This window comes from Aulostomus chinensis, chromosome 5, assembly GCF_037954235.1.
Source record: "Aulostomus chinensis isolate RoL2024-O1b breed Wild chromosome 5, RoL_Achi_v1.0, whole genome shotgun sequence".
NCBI classification, from domain to species: domain Eukaryota; kingdom Metazoa; phylum Chordata; class Actinopteri; order Syngnathiformes; family Aulostomidae; genus Aulostomus; species Aulostomus chinensis.
In genome coordinates this window covers 31,256,873-31,278,142 of record NC_141324.1, presented here as the reverse complement: position 1 = coordinate 31,278,142, position 21,270 = coordinate 31,256,873, and the positions used below count along the sequence as shown (strand labels likewise).

Genomic DNA, 21,270 nt, shown 5'->3' with positions numbered 1-21,270 from the left:
AGGAAGCACAATCTGAGCTTTTAATAATCAGGAAGTGATGTCAGCAACCACAGACACGCCCCTTAACAGCTCTTAATATCATTTATCTATCGCCATGGTGATGACGGTATCACAGCTCCATGTTCTATTTGGTTAAAGGGTCCAAACGAAAACTAAGGACAAAGTTGAGAAGGTTTGGGTGCTGCCGGTGTCTGAGATTGTTTGGTGTAAACGTAAAGGATTCCTTGAGGCGGCGGCGTCTCTTCCAAGTTTAATGATGAACATTGGTTTTTCAAGCACGGCGTTGAGGAAGACGATCAAACAACAAAGTTTCATGACATCATCAAGTCCAAACAGACATGATTCATGCTAGGCTAACTGTGATGCTAGCCAAGGTTCTACTGACCAGCTGGTCCCGTTGGTGGGGAGGTGCCAGGTAAACGTCATATAAGTTCCAGTCAGTGGGTCAGACTGACAGAACAGCATTCTGGGTAACTGATCAATAACAGAAACGCTTGGTGAGTGTCATCTAGAAAAAAAACTGCTGTCTAATCCATTTGAGGAGCACCAACCTTGCCGGAAGGCACATGGCGGCAGCCCGCACTGCCTGGGTCAGGAGGTGGCGGCGCGGTTGCCCCTTTTTCCTTCACGCATCACAGCAGTTTGTCCTGGTCGTCTCCACGAGTGTCAGTCCGATGGCGAATCCATGAGAACCGATGTTTGCTAGTTATCTGCCACTGATGTTGTGACAGGTCAAGTTGGTGTCACCAGTCCAGTGATGTCACTCTGCTGCCATCGTACGGGTCAGAAACTGTTTTCAGGCAATCACAGACATTAGAATGTTCTCGAAGTCTGAGCTGAGATCAACCGCCATCGAGACATCACATCCGTCAGACATTGATGCTGCTGGATTTAATTCCTCCTCTTGACCTACTTGATGAGGTCATCAGTCGCGTCATCAGCGATGATTTTGGCATAAGGGGTGACTTATTTATCTGTGTTAATCGGCTCGTCAGTGACTCTACCACCATCCTCCTGGTCCCAGGCGTTGGTGGCGGCAGCGGTGGCGGCAGCAGCCCCTCCTGAACCGTGGCCACTCTGACGGTGTTCCTCCCGTACAGCCGCCTCTCGTACTGCAGCAGCTGGTCCCAGAAGCCCACGTTGAGCCTGACAAAAGGCCGGCTGTCCTGCACCCAGCGGTGTGCCTGCTGTAGTGTCACGCCACGGTACCGCATCAGATACGCCATCACTAGTGCTGGTGAGCGGCTCATACCAGCAGCACAGTGAACCAATGTGCCCCCCCCACGGTTTCCATGGATACGCTTGGCCACCCAGTCAAAGTGGTCCCCAAGTCGGGCATTTGGCAGGTCAGAGACGGGAACCCGCACACACTCCACACCTGGGTAAGCAGGACACCTATGGCTAAGCGTGGCGTTGACGATCAAGGTGATTCCCTTCTGGGTCACAAGGGCGGCGTTGAGCGGAGTATCAGCGCCGCTGAGGAACAGCGTGGTTGTGATCTGAGAGATGGACATCAGTCTGCAAGAAAAACATGTGCCTTTAACATTCCAAACCTCAAAAATGTCAGCCTGAACGCTGCTGCCCCCTGCTGGTGGGGAGGCTCAGCAGGCGCCACATCAGGAACCTTCACGACACTCGCTAACAATTTAGAGGTTCACTACTCATTAAAGTGTGTGTGTGTGTGTGTGTGTGTGTGTGTGTGTGTGTGTGTGTTACCTGTCTGGTGAGTTGTTTCTTCATCTGGTTGTTGCTCCAAATGACACCCCCTTACACACACACGGACACGCATACAAACCAAGGACACCATATACGGTTATGTATGTCAAGCTGACAGCCAATGAGATGAAGGGTTAAATTTAGTCAGACAGCTGAAAACTGAAGTCATGTGACTTTCCCCAAAATAACCAACAGAATGGACACACACACAAACACACACATATATATATATGTATATATATATATATATATATACACACACATATACATATATACATATACACACATATACATATATATATGTATATATACATATATACGTATATATACATATGTATATATACATATATATACATATGTATATATATACATATATATACACACACATATATATACATATATGTATATATGTGTATATATATACATATATATATATGTATATATATGTATATATATATACACATATGTATATATATGTGTATATATATGTATATATATATGTATGTATATATATGTATATATATATATATATATATATATATGTATATATATATATATATGTATATATATATATATATATATATGTATATATATATATATATATATATATATGTATATATATATATGTATATTATATATATATATATATATATATATATATATATATATATATATATATATATATATATATATATATATAATATCTTTCGACATCATCTCATCATTCTCAGTGTCTGTGTCCTCTGGTTTGGTTTGTTGGAGCCGTTCTATCAAACCAGGGCCATGGAGGCTCAGTTGCTTCTGTTTTAGCAGGTGGAGACGGAGCAGTGGACAGAAGACGCAGCTGCTGAAAGTCACGTGTAACTGGCGTCTCTCCAGTGGCGCTCAGAGGTGAGGAGGACTCGGCCCGTTCAAAGCTTCGGCTCTTCAACTTGTGCCTCCTCCTCACCTCCTACTGGCCCAGCGAGCAGGACAGCGAACGAATGTGTGCGGATTGGGAGTTTCGATGGAGCTTCAAAGTTGGTGGAATTTCCTCTCTGAACCGGGCCCTGGTCCTCTGAGGAACTCGGTTTAAAGTTATACATTTGGGAGATGGAAACTACTGCGTTTCCTCCTTTTGCCCTCTGGATGGCGCGGATGAGCCCGGAGACTCTCTAGCTTCCGCAAGCTTCAAACAAGCGAAGAAGAACAAATGCCGCGGCTAGCCAGTTAGCTGCGTGCGACATGGCGGAACTGAACCGACAGCTGCAGGAGTACCTGGCCCAGTCTAAAGGCGGCGGGGCCAAGACCATTTCCCAGTCCGGTTCCTCTACCACGGTGGACATGGATGACTTGGACCCGGTTACCGGGAGTTGGTTCGGGCGGTGGTCCAGCCCGTGGTCTGGGGGCCGCGGCGGTAGCCCGAGCGGCCAGAGCTCCAGCGGCAATAGCAGCTATTCCTGGCCGTGGTCGACCGAGCCGGACCCCTGTCTGCCGGGCATGAGCCGCCGCCAGCGGCTGGTGGGCTTCGGGGTGTGCGCGGCATTTTCTGCGCTGTGTTTCGGGCTGGCGGCGCTCTACGCGCCGCTGCTGCTGCTCTACGCGCGGAAGTTCGCGCTGCTCTGGTCGCTCGGCTCACTGTTCGCCATCGCGGCCGCAGGGATGCTTCGCGGGCCCAGCAGACTCGCCGCCGGCCTGCCCACCTCTCCCGGGGCCGCCGTCTACCTGTGCGCCCTCGGAGGGACTCTGTACGCCGCGCTGAGCCTCCACAGCACCGCGCTGACCGCGCTGGGAGCCGCCCTGCAGGTCGCCGTGATCGGCGGGTACGTGCTGTCGCTGCTGCCGGGGGGGAGCGCTGGGATCCGCCTCATGGGAGGGATGGCAGCGTCCGCCATCAAACGGACCGTCAGCGGGAAGACGATGCCCATCTGACACCACCTGCTGGCCCGGATATGTGACACGTCTCACGGAGCCGCCGAGCAGCAGTGAGGACACCAGGGTCCCCCGCTGGTCCCGGTGCGGAGCCCCGGGTCCCAGTCAGCTGAGTCTGTGCCACGTGACCCCGATCAGAGAGTCCGGCTGCTGATGAAACCACTGAATCCAGTTTAAGACTGTTTAATGTGACACATCAGGACGAGCTGAACCAGTTCAAACAGGAACTCGATCACTCGCCTCTGTGTTTGACCAAAGATGATAAATTGTCTCTGGCAAAATCTGACAGGGGAGCTCAGATAAAGATTTGCTAATTATGTAAATGTTTTTGACTCTCAGGGGCGGGGCTCAGCACCTGTAGTTCATGTAATAGCAGGAAGCTGCGGTTGATTTCAGGAGTTTGATCAAAATAATCCCGAGCTGGGTCTGTGCAGCGTAAGCACGAAGCAGGGACACCGCTAGGGTGAAAGCTGTCAGACCCGTTTGTGCTTACAACAAAGGTGTTGGCTGGGTACAATGCTAACCTAGCTTAGCATGAAGTGTCAGGATGAGCCACTATCAGTAAGGACAAATGTCACCTGACCTTTAGTTTTTTTCCCACTGTATTTTCTTTGTAACCTTTTCCTATTTGAAGTGCCTTAGGTTGAAACTTGTCTTACAGTGTAATGTGTGGAAGGTGCAAGAACAATAAAGTGTACGTGTCAGAACCACGTCAGCGAAGCAGCTGCTGGAGCAGCAGTGCACATTTGTGTCCCTGTGTTCACAAAGGTTGGTGGACACGTTCTCCCTGCTGCCAGCGCTTGAGCTCAGCTATGCTTGGAATGAGCCCTGATGCCAGTTTGGCGTCAGCTACACGGAGCAATGCAGACCGACAACTGTAACTGTGAATCTTTATTGTCCACCTCGGTGAAAACACAAATACATAGAAATCTTATACAAAAAAGACAGAAAGCAACAAGTTCTCGACAAAACATGGAGGGGAAACAATAGGAGACCGCTGATGATTCTCTTCAGTAATTTTACATTAAAACATTGTGATCCTGTGTCAGTGATTGTCAGCCAGACTCTTTCTGGTTCCACTGGTTGCTGAGGACCAATCAGCTGACGTCACAGCAGCAGACATCTGAGTCACATGACCAAAAGTCTTTTCCACATCTGGACTACTTTTCTCCAGGGGTTTTGTTTTATCTAGAACTACCGTCCGCGGCTGCCACCCCTCGGCACTCCTCTGGGTCCAGGGCCTCCTCTCCTGGGGGGTGGTCCAGGTCCTCCTGCGGAACCCCAGCCACCACGTCCTCGCCCAGACGGGCCGTAACCACCATCCTCCCTCTGAGGCGGCCGACCTGCTGGACCACAGACACCAGACATGTTCACTACATCAGTGACCGGGTGGCGCCTGGTGTCAAATCAATACTGATGAATAATCAGTGACTCCTACTTGACAGGAGTCAAGAGTTCGACTGGGGTTTACCTCCGTCTGCGCCTGGCGACTCGCGTTCTCTGGGGTCACCGCTCCCTGGCCCATCCTGCCACGGACGCTTGCGTGGGGGCAGAGATGCCATGTCCATCCCCTGCAGGGACGAAGAGCGTTCACGGCTCGCTTGGGATGACCCATCATGCATCTGCTGTCCGTCTCGGTAACCATCGTGACCTGACAGACAGGAAGACAAGGGCAAGTCTGCCTAAGAGCACGATATTCTCAGATCCAACCTTTAAACAGGTCAATCATTTGACAACCATTTAGTTTGTTGGTCATTTTTTATGCATGAAGATATATTTTGCACCTTATTAACATGGCGTTTTCTCCTAATTTTGGATGACTAACAGACTTACAGGTGAAATTACTTGGAGAAAGTGATTATAAAACATTTAAAAAGAACTGGCAAAAACTTTGCCAAGACTGAAGCCCCCCGCAATAATCATAACTGTGGTATCTTCCATATGACAAACCTGCTTTGTGTTCTGTCCCAACATAACTTGAGACTCAGCTGGAAAAATGAAAACTGCTGATGTCAGGTGTCAGCCAGAATCAGTACCTGCTCCTCTGGGGAGGCCGCTTCCCCGAGGCGGCCTCCCTCTGCCCCCGCTGTCCCAGCTTCTGCCCATCTCGTCCGGGCCATCAAAGCCCTCCTCCTGACTTCCGTAGTCATCAGTGTAACCGCGTGCTCCGGGCCGGCCAGGGCCTCCTCCTCCTCTGAACCTGTAATAGAGGAATTCCGTCAAGAGCCTGGTCCCACGTTCAGGTTCCAGAACTCTGAAGGGGTTAGGCGCACCTGTCATCGCGCCGCCCTCTGAACTCTCCTCCGTCTCGGGAGAACCGGTCATCGGGGCCCCAGTTCCCTCCATTTCCCCCTCGATGTCCTCCTCCCCTGTGGCCCCCTCCTCCCTGGTATCCGGGTCCAGGTCCCGGTCTCCAGCTTTCCTCTCCCCTCCCATGGAAGTCCTGACTTCCGTCAAAGTCCTGCGGCCCATGTCGCCCTTGCTGGTTGTCTCCCCAGTAAGGACCAGAGACCTGGTCTGGTCCCCCAGGACCTTGCCGCTCAGGTGGACCCATGTGGTGGTTGGGCGGCCCCCGAGGGTCTCCTGGGATGAAGTCAGAGTCGAGATGAGGATCAAACTACACAGATGCTTCCTCTACTTCATATCCGCCATGAACCGAAGCCCCCGCCGCCCATCAGGTGACTGCTCAGACTCGTATCACTGATACTGGTGAAGACCTCTCAAATGACGCCTGGAGCCAGCTGATGGCGGCGATGGCGACCACCGGCAGAGACATCCTCCACCTCATGAAAGCTACAGGGTGACTCACCTTTGCTGCTGGGCCCCTGCTGCCCCATTCCATGGATCATGGGCCCCGAGTTCTGCCCCTGTGGAGACCAGATCAGGTTTTAGGCGTTTGAGGGTGGCCAGTAGGTATATGGCGGTATGCCAGAGTCACACGGCGCCGCGGTTAGAAAACATCACGGTATGAAAACATCACGGTATGAAAACCACCAGGGTTGGCTGTCATACCGTCACCATGGGAGCAGCTGCTTCTGCTTGCACACCCAATTTAAAAACAGCAATGATGAATTAAAAAGAATTAGATGGATCGTTCCATCTACAAGCATCATTTGAACCACTGACGTTCTCTGATGTTCCAAATTAATGTTCTGTTATTTAAGAATGAAAGATTTCCCAGAATTTACAACAACAGCAAAGCTCCCCAGGACTGTGTTCCCACGTGTTGGTGTCCGAGGTCATCGGCAATCTTCCCGCCAGCGACAGCAGCCCATCAGACCTCGCCTCACCTGCGATTAATCTGATGATGCAATCAAACATCAACCATCTCCAACTCACCTGGTGCTGTATGTACGGGGGCCCCTGCATGTTTCCATGAGGTCCTTGTATGTTTCCTGGGGGCCCCTGCATGTTTCCATGAGGTCCCTGCATGTTTCCATGGGGTCCTTGCATGTTACCAAGGGGCCCCTGCATGTTTCCTGGGGGTCCATGCATTCCACCTGGGGGCCCCTGCATGTTGCCCATCCCATAGTTGTTGGGCATGTTTCCATGAGTCCTAGGTGGGGGCCCCATCATTCCACCTTGCATAGGTCCCTGGGGGCCAATTATATTTCCTTGAGTTGGAATCATGCCACCCTGAGGTGGAGGCCCCTGTAGATCCCGGGGACCCATTCCTCGGGGAAGGGGGCCCATCATCCCACCAGAGGGTCCCTGCATCCCTCTGGATCCAGGACCCATGCCATGAGGTCCCTGGGGTCCCATGTTCCGAGGAGGGCCAGAATGTCGCTGCATGTCCGGTGGTCCCATCATGACCTGCGGGGGCCCCTGGTGAGACTGGGGTCCAGAAGGAGGCCCCATCTGCCCAGGAGGCATGAAAGGAGGCTGCATGCCTCCGGGACCAATGGGGGGCCCCATATTGTTGGGCATTTGCTGAGAAGGCTTACTGGGGGGGAAACCCTGGTGACCAGGCACCATGGAGGCCCCTGGACCGCTGGGGCCTCCAGGGCCAGGGAAAGGGGACATAGAACCTTGTCCCTGTGGAGGGCCCATGTTCCCGTCTGGTCCCATCAGGTTCATGCGATCCATCTTCATCTGCTGCTCATAAAACAAAGACACAAACACGTCACCATGACGACATCACGGCTGCTGTCTAACCTCTGCTGCTGACACTTAAACGTGTCGTTTGGCGCTGGCTGAGCGTCTGACGCCACACGTCTGCAGTTGTCAGTGTGGAGGTTGGCACTGATGGTGCAGAGGGACGTCCAGCCTGAAAGAGCGTGAGCAGCTGAGCAGAGGGGCTCAGTGGACCGGCCCACGGCCTCCTGAGTCACGGGGGTGTTCTAGCTGTCATCGCCTTTATTTCTGTAAGTTCTAGTACTTTGAGGGTTGCGTGGGGTTTGTTAGTTTATATCAGTTGTGTTGTTATAACACCAAAGAGGAAATAATTCAGTAAATTTGGTGTGTGTGTGTTTGTGTGTGTATACACATACATAGAGTGGATATAAAAAGTCTACACACTCCTATCACAATGCCAGGTTTTTGTGATGTAAAAAAATGAGACCAAGATAAATCACGTCAGAACTTTTTCCACCTTTGATGTGACCTCTAACCTGTACACCTCAATCGAAAGACAAACTGAAATCTTTTGGGGGGAAAATAAAAAACTAAAATATATGGTTGCAAAAGTGTGCACACCCTCTTATAACTGGTGATGTGGCTTTGTTCAGAAGTAACCAATCACATTCAAACTCAGGTTAAATAGTCGTCTGTACACACCTGCCATGACCTCAAGTGCCTCTGATTAACCCAAATAAAGTTCAGCTGTTCCAGGAGGGTTTTCCTGACATTTTCTTAGTTGCGTCTTACAGCAAAAGCCATGTCCACAGAGAGCTTCAGAAGCATCTGAGGGATCTCATTGTTGAACGGCACTAGAGAATTTCCAAAGGGTTAGATATACCATGGAGCACCGCAAAGACAGTCATCCTCAAGTGGAGAAAATATGGCACAACAGTGACATTACCAAGAACTGGACCTCCCTCATAATTGATGAAAAGACGAGATGAAAACTGGTCAGGGAGGCTGCCAAGAGGCCTACAGCAACGATAAAGGAGCTGCAGGAATTTCTGGCAAATACTGGTTGTGTACTACATGTGACAACAATCTCCCGTATTCTTCATATGTCTGGGCTATGGGGTAGGGTGGCAAGACGGAAGCCATTTCTTATGAAGAAAAACATCCAAGCCTGGCTAAAATTTGCCAAAACACACATGAAGTCTCCCAAAGGCATGTGGGAAAATGAGTTGTGGTCTAAAGAAACCAAGGTCGACCATTTTGGCCATAACTCAAACAGGTATGTTTGGCACAACAACAACACTGCACATCACCAAAAAAACACCACACCCACAGTGAGGCACGCTGGTGGCAGCATCGTGCTTTGGGGCCGTTTTCTTCCGCTGGAACTGGGCCTTCGTCCAGGTGGAGGGAATGATTACAAACAGTTCCAAATACCAGTCATTCTGGCACAAGACCTTCAGGCTTCCGCCAGAAAGCTGAAGATGAAGAGGACTTTCACCTTTCAGCATGACAACGACCCAAAGCATACATCCATCACCAGAAGAGGATTAGAGTTCTGGAATGGCCCAGCCAGACCTGAATCCAATTGAGAATCTGGGGGTGATCTGAAGAGGGCTGTGCACGAGAGAGGTCCTCAAGCTTTGGCAAATATTGCCAAGTCAAGATGTGCCATGCTGACAGACTGACTGCTGTCATAAAATCAAAAGGTGCTTCAACAAAGTATTAATTTAAGGGTGAGCATATTCATGCAACCAGCTTACTTGAAGTTTTTTTATTCCCCCCCAAAAGATTTCAGTTTGTCTTTCGATTGAGGTGTACAGGTTAGAGGTCACATTAAAGGTGGAAAAAGTTCTGACGTGATTTATCTTGGTCTCATTTTTTTACATCACAAAAACCTGGCATTGTGATAGGGGTGTGTAGACTTTTTATATCCACTGTACACACACACACACACACACACACACACACACAGAGTTTTGACAGGGCGATCAGTCGGCTCTGTTGTGCACACCAAGCCTCAGGTCAGCTCCGTCCAACCTGTACATTCTGGTCTCGGCTGCTTGTGAAGACGGGGCAGCCGTTCCAGACGAATTGTGATCCTACCAGAGGTGTCAAAGCACATTGGAGAACGTGCTGTCCTGCAAGCGGTGCCACGCTCTGCTCCAGAGCAAAAGGACTGCCCAGTCTGTTCACGATGGAGCTGAGCAGGAAGGCAGACACTCAAACAGCACAGCACCCTGCTGACTTTCAAACTAAAACACTGGACAGACTAATTCTCATTGGTAACAGGCTCAGTACAGACAGGGCTGAATGAGTCACATGATGAACAGGTGATGAAAATGCCTAGCATGCGGCGCTCACCTCTAGCAGCATGGGGTTGGTGTACTGCAGCGCGGCCATCTCCTGCTCCAGCTCTGCCTGAGTTTTCTTTTTCATGTCAATTTTCTGTTCCACCTTCCGGTCTTTGGATAAATCTCCAGTAGGGGGCATCATGGGCACTTTATTTTCAGCCCAAGCCTGAAGTGAGCAGCACAAGTGAGACATCGTTATCTTGAGTTCCTTTAGTTGGGGGCTCAGGTGTTCATGAGCTGACACTTACCTGCTGGAACTGAGCTGGGATGGGTTTAGCATATGGCACTTTCTTTTGGGGGACCTTCTTCGTGTCTTTCCCCATGACCTCATCCATGCCCCAGTCCAGCCCTGGGATGGACATCTCATCTGACACCACATCCTTACCTGGAGAGGACAGAGTTACACCTGAGTCACACTTCAGTAACACCATGATCCAACTCTGACCCTCGCACTAAAATGTCCTCATTCTGTTGTTTAAATATGTATTTTGGTCATCAAGTTACAAGAATATACACACCCACACACACCCACACACCCACACGTTTGACCCAGGGACTCACTGCTCTGCTCCTGCTCCATGGCGGCCTTCAGCTGCTCAGGGATGCCCATGCCAGGGATAGACGCCACACTATTGGGCTCCACATCATCTGAAACACACAGACGCCAACAAATCAGTCGACCAAAACCTCTGATAAACCTCAAGGTTCAGTTCTTTTCGGCACACGGGTGTTTTCATGGTTGGCTGAGTTTCTGATCTTTTTCTGCTTTGATTTTGTCCAACATCAGTAGTTGTCTGGGGCCAGAGATGCTCAGTATGCTCACCATACTCCACGCCGTCCTCCGACATCCCTGGCAGCAGGTTCAGGTTGTAGCGGTCCCTCATCTTATCACCTGGACGGTTCCTGGTCCAGAATTTACTTAAACACAGAAGACAGGGTGAAGACCAGACCAGGCATGTCATCACGCCACGTCCATCTTATGTGTGTGCTGCATGGAGGTTTTAGTAATACCTGGTGTGGTCGTTGGAGCCGGAACACAGGATGTGTCCCAGTGGGTGCCAGGCTAGACTCCAGATCATCCCCTCATGAGCCATCTCCATCCCCCCCACCTCCTTCTCCACCCTGGCCAACACACACACACATCAGTTCACCGCCACTCCCCTGACCCTCACCGGTCCCTGCAGTGTCTCAGAGCTGGTTCTGAGCGCTGTGATCTGAACAGATTTCTCCCGTCGCCAGCACCTCAGAAACTGTTAAGCAACTTCAAAAGTTTCATGTGATTTTTTTTTTTTTTAGTAAAAATGCTGGAGCTTGGGGTTGAAAGACTGTTATTCCTCAAGCACTAATGAGGACAGCCGTACATTCCAAGCATTCCTCGTTGTTGAGGCACGTTTCTGTGATGGTCCATTGTCTCTGACGTCTGTTCACTCATGAAACCTCATGCATGGAAACATTCACCAACGTTTGAATGTAACTGCAAGTAATGAGCAGTCAGGTGCATCCACACATGTACATACGAATGCTTATCTGCCAGGAGAGATGTTCCTCCTTTGATCTGAAATGAGCCACATGTACGCTAACATGCAGGTATTTCTAATCTACCAACACTAACGTTAGTTACTGGTCACAATGACTACTTATCAGTCAATAACAGGAGGTCGATCTACGTACCCAGCGTGCCAGAAGAGCAGAGAACCATCCGAGCCTCCACTGGCAAACAGACCTTCATGGACAGGATGCCAAGCGACCGCTGAGGAAGTAAAAAGTTAAGAGCGTCGTAAACCTCCAACATTCCAGGTGGGACAGGTGTTCTATCAGGACCTGTGAGTTCTACCTGTGGACAGGAAGTGCTGCTCCACTCACCTGTGGCTTCTTTCTTGTGTCCTCTGAAGACCTGCAGCTCCTCCTTCAGATTCCTGATATCAAACAGTTTACACAGGTGGTCACGTGACGCTGTCAGCAGCCAATTACCATTCAGGTTCCACTTCACCTCCATCACCGTGTTCTTGTGGGCATGTCTGAAGAGACATGTCAGAGTCAGGAGTGTGTCAACAAGAGACAGGTCAACTCAAAGGGTCAAAGGTCAGACCTACATGTCACACCTCTGTCAGCAGCAAAAGTTGCGATCATAAATACAACAGGGTTCCCAAAGCGAGTTTCCAAGGACCCGCAGGAGTCCTCAGCAATATCACTGACAGTTTCAGTTAAACTCCTAAGAAATCTAAAATTTAAATAATGTCATCAGTTACATAATTAAATGTGTATAAAATACTTTGTTCCTCACTACTCGTGACCATCATTTTCAGCTCAATTCTTGATCGTCTATTCACATTTCCTTCATTCTTCAAAAAGAAATCAAGTGAAAAAGCTCAGACGCAGACAACAGCACCACGTCGGCTCAGCCTGCAGTTTGTACCACGAAAGTCAGAGGTGAACGCCGGCTTCACACAGTACCACACGTTTAGAGTAAGTAACTACTAAACAAAGGGGGCGTGGGTCTGTGTGTCCTCATAACAACTGGATGTTGAGTGTGTGTGTGTGTGTGTGTGCATTCACTCACAGTGTTGCCAGGCTCTGCCCAGTCTTTGGGTCCCAGAATTTAATGGGCTGCTGGCTGTCTTTGCTCCCGGACACAACCAGACCTTTAGTTGGATGCCAGTCGACGCATTTCACATCAGCACCATGACCTACAAACGCAGGCAAACACACACGCACGCTGGATATTTGACTCATTCAGATGACGTAACATGAAGTGGGATCACATGAGGAATCAGTCAGTCACTGGTGACAGGCCCGTGCCTCGTACCTCTGAGGATCCGTTCCTCGTGACAGCGCAGGAAGTCCCAGATGCGAACGGTGCCGTCATCTGAACAGGTGGCGAATTTATTATCAGTGGGAGAGAAACTGTAGGGGACAGAAAGGACAGGAAGTCAGCGTGACTGAACTCTTAACCTGATCATCCCCAGTTCCTCATGAAGGTCAGAAACTGTGACCATGAAGCAAGATTGGCTGCAGCGTAATGATCAGACCCTTCAGCTTCCATCTTCAGGTATGAACACGTCCTCATCTGTGATGAAGACGACTGAGATGTTCAGACCACGTGAACCAGAATCGTTCATAATCACAGTGTCGAAACACCACCGATCAGAACTTGAGGATCTTTACAGAAAAATGTCCCTTCAAGGATTCCTGACAGCGCAGACAGAGACATGTTTGTATTGGTATGAAACCAGTCTGATGAACCCAGAATTCTCTGAGATGGCAGCTAGTTTATCATCTGATGTGTTTAAGACAATTCAGCAAAATAAATATTTGCTTCCTGGTTTCAAGGCTGAGCTCCCCTGCAGATGATCTACACAGGAGTCAAGTCAAGTCCAGTCAGGTTCATTAGGGTGGCGCCAAACCCCAACCAAAGTTCTGTCCTGACTCTGTCCAAGTAGAGCAGGTCCAGCACCTCCCTCCTTCAATGAACCTCCACCCAACAATTCTCCATCAGCAGCACATCCTGCAACAGCAGCCACCAGAACCTTCCTTTACCAGCAGGAAGGTGGAGCAGATCCAGGATCAGTGGGGACGGAGAGAGAGCAGGAGAGCAGGACAGAGACAAAGACAGAGAATGGAGGAGGACAGAGAGACAGAAGGAGAGAGAGGGACAGAGATAAAGAGAGAGAGAAAGGAGGAGAGACTGATGGACAGAGACAAAGACAGAGAATGGAGGAGGACAGAGAGACAGAGATAAAGAGAGAGAGACAGGAGGAGAGACTGATGGACAGACGGGGACGTGAGCAGGTGGAGCTACGGGTGGCAGCTGGAGCCTCTTCAGGTCTGGAGCCTCCTGTAGCAGCACCAGGATCTGGGATGAGGGGGAGGAGGCTACCAGAGAAGAAGACCAGTTAGAAACCACATATGAGTATGATTTATGTATGACACATACAGGAGGACAGGATGAGGAGAGAGAAGCCCAGTGCATCATGGGAGATCCCAGCAGTCTGAGCCTATAGCAGCAGATCTAAGGGCCAGCCTAAGCAGTCCTGACTATAAGCCTGATCAACAAGGAAGGTCTTAAGTCTGCTCTTAAACCTACAGAGGGGGTCTGGGTCCTGGACTGAAACTGGGAGACGGTTCCACAGGAGGGGAGCCTGATAGCTGAAGGCTCTGGGTCCAATCTACTGTTAGAACTCTAGGAACCAGCAGGAACCCTGCATCCTGGGAGTGAAGGGTTCTAGCTGGATCATAGGGGACTAGGAGCTCTGTCAGGGATGAAGGAGCCTGATTGTTGAGGACTTTGATGGTAGAAGGAGAATTTTAAATTCTGTTCTGAATCTGACAGGGAGCCATGCAGAGAAGCAGTCCAGGAGAGACCTGGTCTCTGCTACCAGTTCTAGTCAGGGGGGCAGCAGCGTTCTGGACCAGCTGGAGAGTCTTTAGGGACTTATTAGTCCAGCCTGGTAGGAGGGAGGTGCAGTAATCCAACCTGGAAGTGACAAAAGCAGGGACTAGTTTTTCTGCATCTTCTTGAGCCAGGATGTGTCTGATCTTAGCGATGTTACGTAGATGGAAGAAGGCGTCCTGGAGGTTTGTTGAATGAGGGAGTTAAAGGGTCCTGGTCAAAGAGAACTGCTAGGTTCCTACGGTGGTGCTGGGGGCCAAGGTGGTGCCATCCAGGGTACCTGTCTCATCAGATCAGGTGGTCCTCAGGTGTTTGGGCCCAGCACAAGAACTTCAGTTTATCAGAGTTTAATGAAGGAAATGATGGTCCTCCATGTTTTTCTGTCCATTAAACAGGCCTCCAAACTACATCCTAAGAGTTTCATCATCATAGGCGATGGCTCCAGAGAGTAAATGGCTCCACCTGCTGGACGCTGACAGAGCAGCTGCTTCAATTCAGACATGTTGACTGTTGAGCCCAGAACCATTCCCTTCACTATGAGTCTTATCTCCTTCTCACTCTTTGGTTCTTCTGTAGTTTATAGTGCGAATTGTGAGGGTTGGCACAATTTGTCCTGTCAGATGCTTCTGAAGGCATCTTGAAATACACACAATACTACTGACATTTTAACCAACTAGCTTTAATTAAATGTTGGGCTATAAAATGTCAAAATATTTTTTCTTTTTAATTTCAGAGACATTGGACTTTGGACTAACATTAACCTGTTCCTGTCCAGCTAGCAACTGTTGCTAAGTCAACATCCTCCAGGGGACGATTCACCAACAACAGACCGTCAGCTGTCTCATCACGACTCAAAAGTAGAAAATAGAGAAGATTCCAGAAGGTTTGGAAGCTGACTGACAGCGAGATCAAGGTCATTTCCATGGTAACATCCTGCTTAACGATTCATTTAAATAATGGAACAGGAACACCCATGCATGACATCATTTCCTAATGAAGGGCCAGATCAGAGCGTTTCCGCCTCTGATCAGTGCTGAGTCTGTCTGCTGCCTCCCTCTGCCCATATACGTTCTCCCCCGGCTTCCTGTTCTGCAGTGATGTCATTTCTATCTGGAGATATTTAAGCTTTCAGCATCACAGCACCAGAGACCTGACCCAGCATCACTCCTCTCACCCTCTCACACGCACAGCAGCATACTAAAGAATGGATGCACTCTTGACTTTCTTTTCAGAACCTTGTTCTGTTCGTTTTTGTAAGTTCTTAGAAATGCTTTGCTGATATCTCAAATTGTTCCCTGTCATTAATGATCTGTGTTTCCACTGCCATGTTGTGGGCACGCTGTCACAGATCTAAAAACCACGAGAAGTCACCTGATCAGGAAAGGAGCAGCACAAACCAGCTGAGGCTTCTGCCAGGTGTCTTTTTTTGTTATGGCACCATGAGGTGCTTCTCTGCCCTTAATAACCTTTAAGTGAGTAAATTATTCAGAAATGAGTCCAAGGTAACAAAACATGAGCAATAAATTGTCCAAAAAAAGTTTTTCTAACAAGCAACAACTTTGTGGAAACTATATATTCAAAGGTTAAAGCAAATCTAATACACTTCAGTTACTAATTAGACGTAATACACAAACCTCGCTATGTTCATGCAAACAAAGACAGAGCGTTACGTGAACACTTCCCATCCACCACGACTTCTTGCGCTAAGCTAACAAATAGTCAGCCGTTGTTGGCCAACACTTGACATTTATTCTGTTTTCATTCCTTCACTGAGGTGGTGGCCTCCTGCGGGTGATCAGAAACGGAGTCTTTATTCAGATTTTCGTCAGAGAAAATACGATTTCTCTGTTTTATTTCTCCATTATCAATTTCTCTCTGAAGGACTGTGCCAGTTTTAGTTTGGCCAACTGCCCGAGTAGTGAACAAGCAACAAATGTCTTTAAACTCCAATCAGCATCAGACCGTAGCTGTTGGACATTGACATCACTGTGATGTCATGCGTGGCCTGCTGAGGTCACAGTTCTATCATTCAGACTACAGGCAACCTGCTGGCAGCTCTACTGGCACCATCCAGGTGCATTCTGGGAGCTGTAAGATGTTCTAAAGTGGATGCCCGTATCTGTCACTACTGCATCTCTCGTGAGTCTGCGTTCATGAGTGAAAAGGAAAACAGGGGGCGCCTACATCCCCGGCAGAGGCGGGTCAGGTGTTGAGGATCAGGTGCACCGTTCCAAACTTTATGTAAACGTCTACAGCTGCCCGTTATATGGAGGTTCAGACCAGCAGTGCGACTCTTTATTCACTTTATTGTATTGATCCCTGCTAAAACTTTATTGGTTCAAAGTAAAAGCTCGGGCCTTTATTGGTTTATTGGTTGTTATGCTCCACCCACTGGGCCTCGCCAAACCACTTAGATTCAATTATTGATCACTTTATTTAACAACATCAACCTTTTCTGTACAAAGAAATAAAGAGACAACAGCTCATCAGCCACAATAACAACAGATCACTGCAGTGTTGCAACAGCAGACACATACATCTGTCATTAATCAACCACAACAACATGTAGCAGCAGCGCCCCCGCGGGGCTGCAGTCCAGTACTGCAGCGCTGACAGTAACCAGCAGAGACTGGGGTTAACTACAGAAAAGTTTAGATTGGGTATAAACCTGGCTTCTCTAACCGCCTCCTTGTGAGCCTGGAACATCTTGACGTTGTTCATGTTGGACTGCCAGTACTTCACATAGCCGCCGTGGTCTGCCGTCAGCATCCACATGTCGTTGTGGGACCAGGTCATTGCCCGGACCGGACTGTCATGGGCCTGCGGGCACAGGGAGACCACCAGGAAATATGTTAGATGTTGTTTTCAATAAGTAAAACTCACATGACACTGTTTGCTTTGTTTCTGTCATTGCAGTCAGACGTCATCAGCAGAAACACATGGACCAGAACAAGATTAAAGGTCTGGTGGCGTGCGTTAGTTAGGGTGAAACTGGATCCAGCAGTAGCTTCATTTACTGACATGCAATGTCTCTGACTTGATCAAGTCAGTGCACTTGTCCTCAAAACACACCAGCTTCATCATTGTTCCCACGTGACACGATACAACCCCCGAGAAGTGAGGTGACAGCTTATCTTTACCTGTAAAATGGTCTCAAAGTTGAAGGTGAGTCCGTTCCACAGCGTGAACTCTCCGCTGGACGCTCCAGTAACCAGACGCCGACCTTCAGGAGTCCACTGCAGAGACAGAGAGAATCAGTTCATTTCCACACTCAGTGCAAGCCTGCAGCCTCCGTGGTTGTCCACTAGATAGCGCTAACATCAGATACAACTCTACAACCCACTCGAAAACTTTCACTGGCTACATGAAGAGCTGCAACCCTTCACCACGACTACCACCGTCAGCCTCTCACAGGAGACCATCTGCAGTTTTTCTTTCTCATAAGTAAATGTGAACGTTTCATTGGCTGGATATCAAAGTGTCACTTTTTCTGACAACTCGGAGGAAACAGCCCATTGACCAATTACCTGTTGCTCAACATGACCTCCCTCGATTGTGTTCTCCTCTGATTTATGAGCACGCCAACACTATGACAGGCTGATACAACAGTACCAGGATATCCTGAGATTTTCTACGGGAACGTGTCTTGCTAGGTTGTGTTCCCTGAATATCTATTCAAGTGAGACAAGGTTTGCAAACAGCATTTTCTTTGTTCATCTTTTTTTTTTTTAATCTCCTCTTTTCATTTGGAAGCCAAAATACTTCAAAACACCTGCTTTAAAGTTTTGAGGTGTTTCAACTTTCTCTGCCATGACGGCGTCTGACTGGCCTCGTCCTTGACTGGCCCTCTCACTACGACAGCCGTGCTGTGACACCCACCACAGAGGTGTGGAAGCTGTGTGGCTACTTACAATTCATCAAAAACTTTAATTATAGTTTGGAAAAAAACAAAACAAAAAACCCTGACATTAAGAGCTGGAACATCTCTATTATATCAGGAAAAAAAGTAACACGATTGATACTTCTCCACTCTTGTATGGCAACTACATAAATATTTTTTGATATAGTCCCATTATATTCAACCTCAGTCTATGTTAGCCTGAACCCTTAAGCTGACTGAGAGTGAACCTGAGCCACAGCCATTCTTGATTCATTGATTTATTTTCAGTGTCTTCAACTGGTCACCAACACTAGAAACAGGAAGTGATGCACAGCCACTCACCCTGATGACAAACACCGGACATTTGACCTTGTTGGTGGACGTTCGCACAAACTTTGTGGTGACAGCATTCATCGGGTTGCTCAGCATGCCAACAGGAGGAACCAGCTGCAGGAGACAGAACAGGCCAGGATTTGTTGAATTACATCTCACACACACAGACACCAGAATTGTATTTAGGAAATCTGCAGGTTTTCTGTCATGACATAAAACCTGTTGTCCAGTATTTCCTGGAGGAGAAAATGATGACACCAACTAAACTGAATTCACCCCCTTAACTCTGCTAATGTGTCAAAGACAGTTACAAGCACAAACACTCACATCGTTGTAACATCCTGCGTCAGGCTGAATGGCTCGGAAGTCCCGATGGTCTCGCTGCCACAGACGATTCTGCAGTGAAAACAAACATTGGATCAGGTATCTCAGGACATACGGATTAAAATGGGAAGACCCTGCTAAACACCAGTGCTGCTAACAATTTGCTACATTCGTCTCTGATGGGATTCACTCAACACAAAGTCCACATGCCAGTCACCTCCAGATATCTGATCACTGAGGGGTTGTAGTCGATGGTTTTTCGGTTCACAGCCTTCCTCATACGCTTCCCATCGAAGGTCAGCTGCTGCATGGCCTGCTGCTGAGCAAAGTCCGGCCTCTTGTAGAACACCTGCCGTGGCGCCTGATGCTGGAAGCGCGGCATGTGGAAGAACCGCTGCGGTGAGCCGATGTCTGTTGCCATGGTGACTGGCTAAACCTTCAGGAAAAGTGACCGGTTGGTTAGTTTTACAGGGCTGCTGCTGGGGAAGCAACTAACATGGCTGACCCACCAGTCACACGTCTGATCAACTACATCTGTTCATGGAGAACAGGAAGGGGTTTGGGTTCTACACTTTACAACCTATCACACCATTACCACTTTAGAGGCTTTTTCAAAGAAAATGGGAATCATTTGGTTAAAGTGTATATTTGCTACAATACCACATGGCAAATTAAATAGTAAAAACGATCTGAATTGGAGTTTTTAAAAGGTCCTTTTAGCAAGTAACATTGGACAAACACAGTCATGCATAACAAATTAACATTAAACACATTTCTAAGACCATGCATTCTTACTCATGAAAAATAACCAGAGAAATCCATGTCAAAAGTTTAAGTGCCTATTGAACAGTCATTTATCAATATTAAACAAGAGATTGATTTCAGTCGATGTTAACTGACCCACATATATTCTCTAATATTAAGGTACTTCTTCAGCAAATTTCCATGACCTTTCCAAGATGTTCAAGCTCTATTTTCAACTGTTCCCAGGGCCGGGAAATGGCCCTCATTAAACTGTGACTATTTTGTCATGACCATATGAACACTGACAGACGCTTCATAGACTCGTGGATCCTGTTTCACAGTGGAAACTATAATGACGGTATTTTGAACATTAGGGTGATGAGTTGGTCCTGGGAGCGATCCCTGTGGCATCCAGGAAATTAGCATTTGTCATTTATGACACGTAAAGGAAATGTATCAGTCAAAAAGAGCAAGGCTGTTAAGATCACAACGGTCTCATTTTCTCTTCCTTATGTTCCACTCTGACAGAACTTAAGCAGCTTCGAGGCTGCGAGCAGGGGTCCCATCACAAGAGCTCAGCTCCGCTCACGAGCGGAGATGATGCATAATCAACCGGCTAAGTATCTCGGCTCCATTTCACACCAAATAACCCAAGTCTCCTCCGGGTTCTGTAAACCATACAATGATAATCTATCACCGTCAGTTACTCCACAGTCAACTTCAGGACCTGCTTTTACGCAGTTTCCACAAACCCAACCAGCCAGTGTAGAGCTTGAGTGTCCAAGAGGTGCGGACGGGAACCAAACAGACAGAAACACGAGGTTTGCAGGCGGCTAACACCGAACTAGCTCGGGACGGACACTTCAAGTTGGGTCTTATGAATAATAAAGCGAAAGTTTCTTCGCATCAATGTTTCTATCTTCAAGTCAGATTTTTTTCCCTGTTTGCAGCTTTTTACGCTGACTGTGTTGCTAAAGATGTTAGCTTTAGCAGCTAACTTCGCTACAGGCTAATTACTCGTTAGCCTCCGGAATTACCACTCCACTACTCCCGACGAACCCATTTACCCTAAGTTCAGACTGAGTGTATAGTTTATGTTAAGTAAAAGCTGGTGTTTTGTTGGGAATAGGGTGTTGTGTTCTACCTGGAGGTCGCATTAATGGCGGCGGCCCGTTGCTGGAATCATCGCTACAACAACAGTGGCGCGCTGCAGCTCAAAGACTCACCAACAATCTCCGTGGCAGAGTTAGCCAGCTAGCTAGCTAACATTAGCTCGCTAGATTCCCCGTTTAACTGTTTTTTTTCTGAAGGAACATGAACGCTTTTATTCAACTGCACCCAAGAAGGTTTGTGACTTCAGCCACTGGCGGCTCCATGATTGCGCCTCTTCCTCCGGGTCTGACCGAAATGCATGCTGGGAGTTTTTCACCGCGGGCGGGAGATAGTCCCGTCACGCGCGAAGGATTCTGGGAACCCCAGTCCGAGTTCAACCAGATTAATCCGCTCATCTTCATCTTCATCATCACCATCCTCACCGTCTACCTGGG

General features: G+C 48.4%; 3 protein-coding genes across 7 annotated transcripts; 1 reads left to right on the top strand and 2 right to left on the bottom strand.

The window, feature by feature from the left end:
• Window positions 1-856: 856 nt before the first annotated feature.
• Window positions 857-1,971, bottom strand: LOC147262196 (dual specificity protein phosphatase 18). The gene is made up of 2 exons (XM_086204712.1): window positions 1,717-1,971; window positions 857-1,518 (listed from the first exon to the last, which is right to left on the bottom strand). Exon 2 carries the CDS (start codon window positions 1,512-1,514, stop codon window positions 870-872), a length of 645 nt encoding a protein of 214 aa, XP_086060838.1. The 5' UTR covers window positions 1,515-1,518; window positions 1,717-1,971; the 3' UTR covers window positions 857-869.
• Window positions 1,972-2,586: 615 nt separating this feature from the next.
• sft2d3 (SFT2 domain containing 3) lies at window positions 2,587-4,518 on the top strand. The gene has a single exon (XM_086204690.1). The coding sequence runs from the start codon at window positions 2,941-2,943 to the stop codon at window positions 3,625-3,627; it is 687 nt and encodes a 228-aa protein (XP_086060816.1). The 5' UTR covers window positions 2,587-2,940; the 3' UTR covers window positions 3,628-4,518.
• Window positions 4,511-21,150, bottom strand: wdr33 (WD repeat domain 33). Of its 5 annotated transcripts, none has more exons than XM_086204674.1 (21): window positions 20,868-21,150; window positions 19,197-19,415; window positions 18,983-19,051; window positions 18,665-18,769; window positions 17,583-17,678; window positions 17,111-17,262; window positions 12,859-12,956; window positions 12,613-12,739; window positions 11,916-12,070; window positions 11,724-11,802; window positions 11,064-11,174; window positions 10,876-10,970; window positions 10,581-10,700; window positions 10,301-10,437; window positions 10,063-10,218; window positions 6,967-7,722; window positions 6,437-6,494; window positions 5,901-6,210; window positions 5,664-5,827; window positions 5,099-5,278; window positions 4,511-4,973 (listed from the first exon to the last, which is right to left on the bottom strand). In XM_086204674.1, exons 2-21 carry the CDS (start codon window positions 19,398-19,400, stop codon window positions 4,822-4,824), a joined length of 3,324 nt encoding a protein of 1,107 aa, XP_086060800.1. In that variant the 5' UTR covers window positions 19,401-19,415; window positions 20,868-21,150; the 3' UTR covers window positions 4,511-4,821. The 5 variants fall into 5 exon arrangements, with proteins under 5 accessions (XP_086060800.1, XP_086060802.1, XP_086060803.1 ...); XM_086204676.1 differs by having other exon boundaries at window positions 4,511-4,970; XM_086204677.1 differs by having other exon boundaries at window positions 10,614-10,700.
• Between the last annotated feature and the right edge of the window lie 120 nt (window positions 21,151-21,270).

Coding starts and splice junctions, on each gene's coding strand:
- LOC147262196 (XM_086204712.1), bottom strand. CDS start 1,514: ATGTCCATCTCTCAGATCACAACCACGCTGTTCCTCAGCGGCGCTGAT.
- sft2d3 (XM_086204690.1), top strand. CDS start 2,941: ATGGCGGAACTGAACCGACAGCTGCAGGAGTACCTGGCCCAGTCTAAA.
- wdr33 (XM_086204674.1), bottom strand. CDS start 19,400: ATGGCAACAGACATCGGCTCACCGCAGCGGTTCTTCCACATGCCGCGC. Junction 17,679..18,664: donor GTCCGGTGTTTGTCATCAGG/GTGAGTGGCTGT, acceptor CTGTCTCTGCAG/TGGACTCCTGAAGGTCGGCG. Junction 5,828..5,900: donor AGAGGGCGGCGCGATGACAG/GTGCGCCTAACC, acceptor CCTCTATTACAG/GTTCAGAGGAGGAGGAGGCC.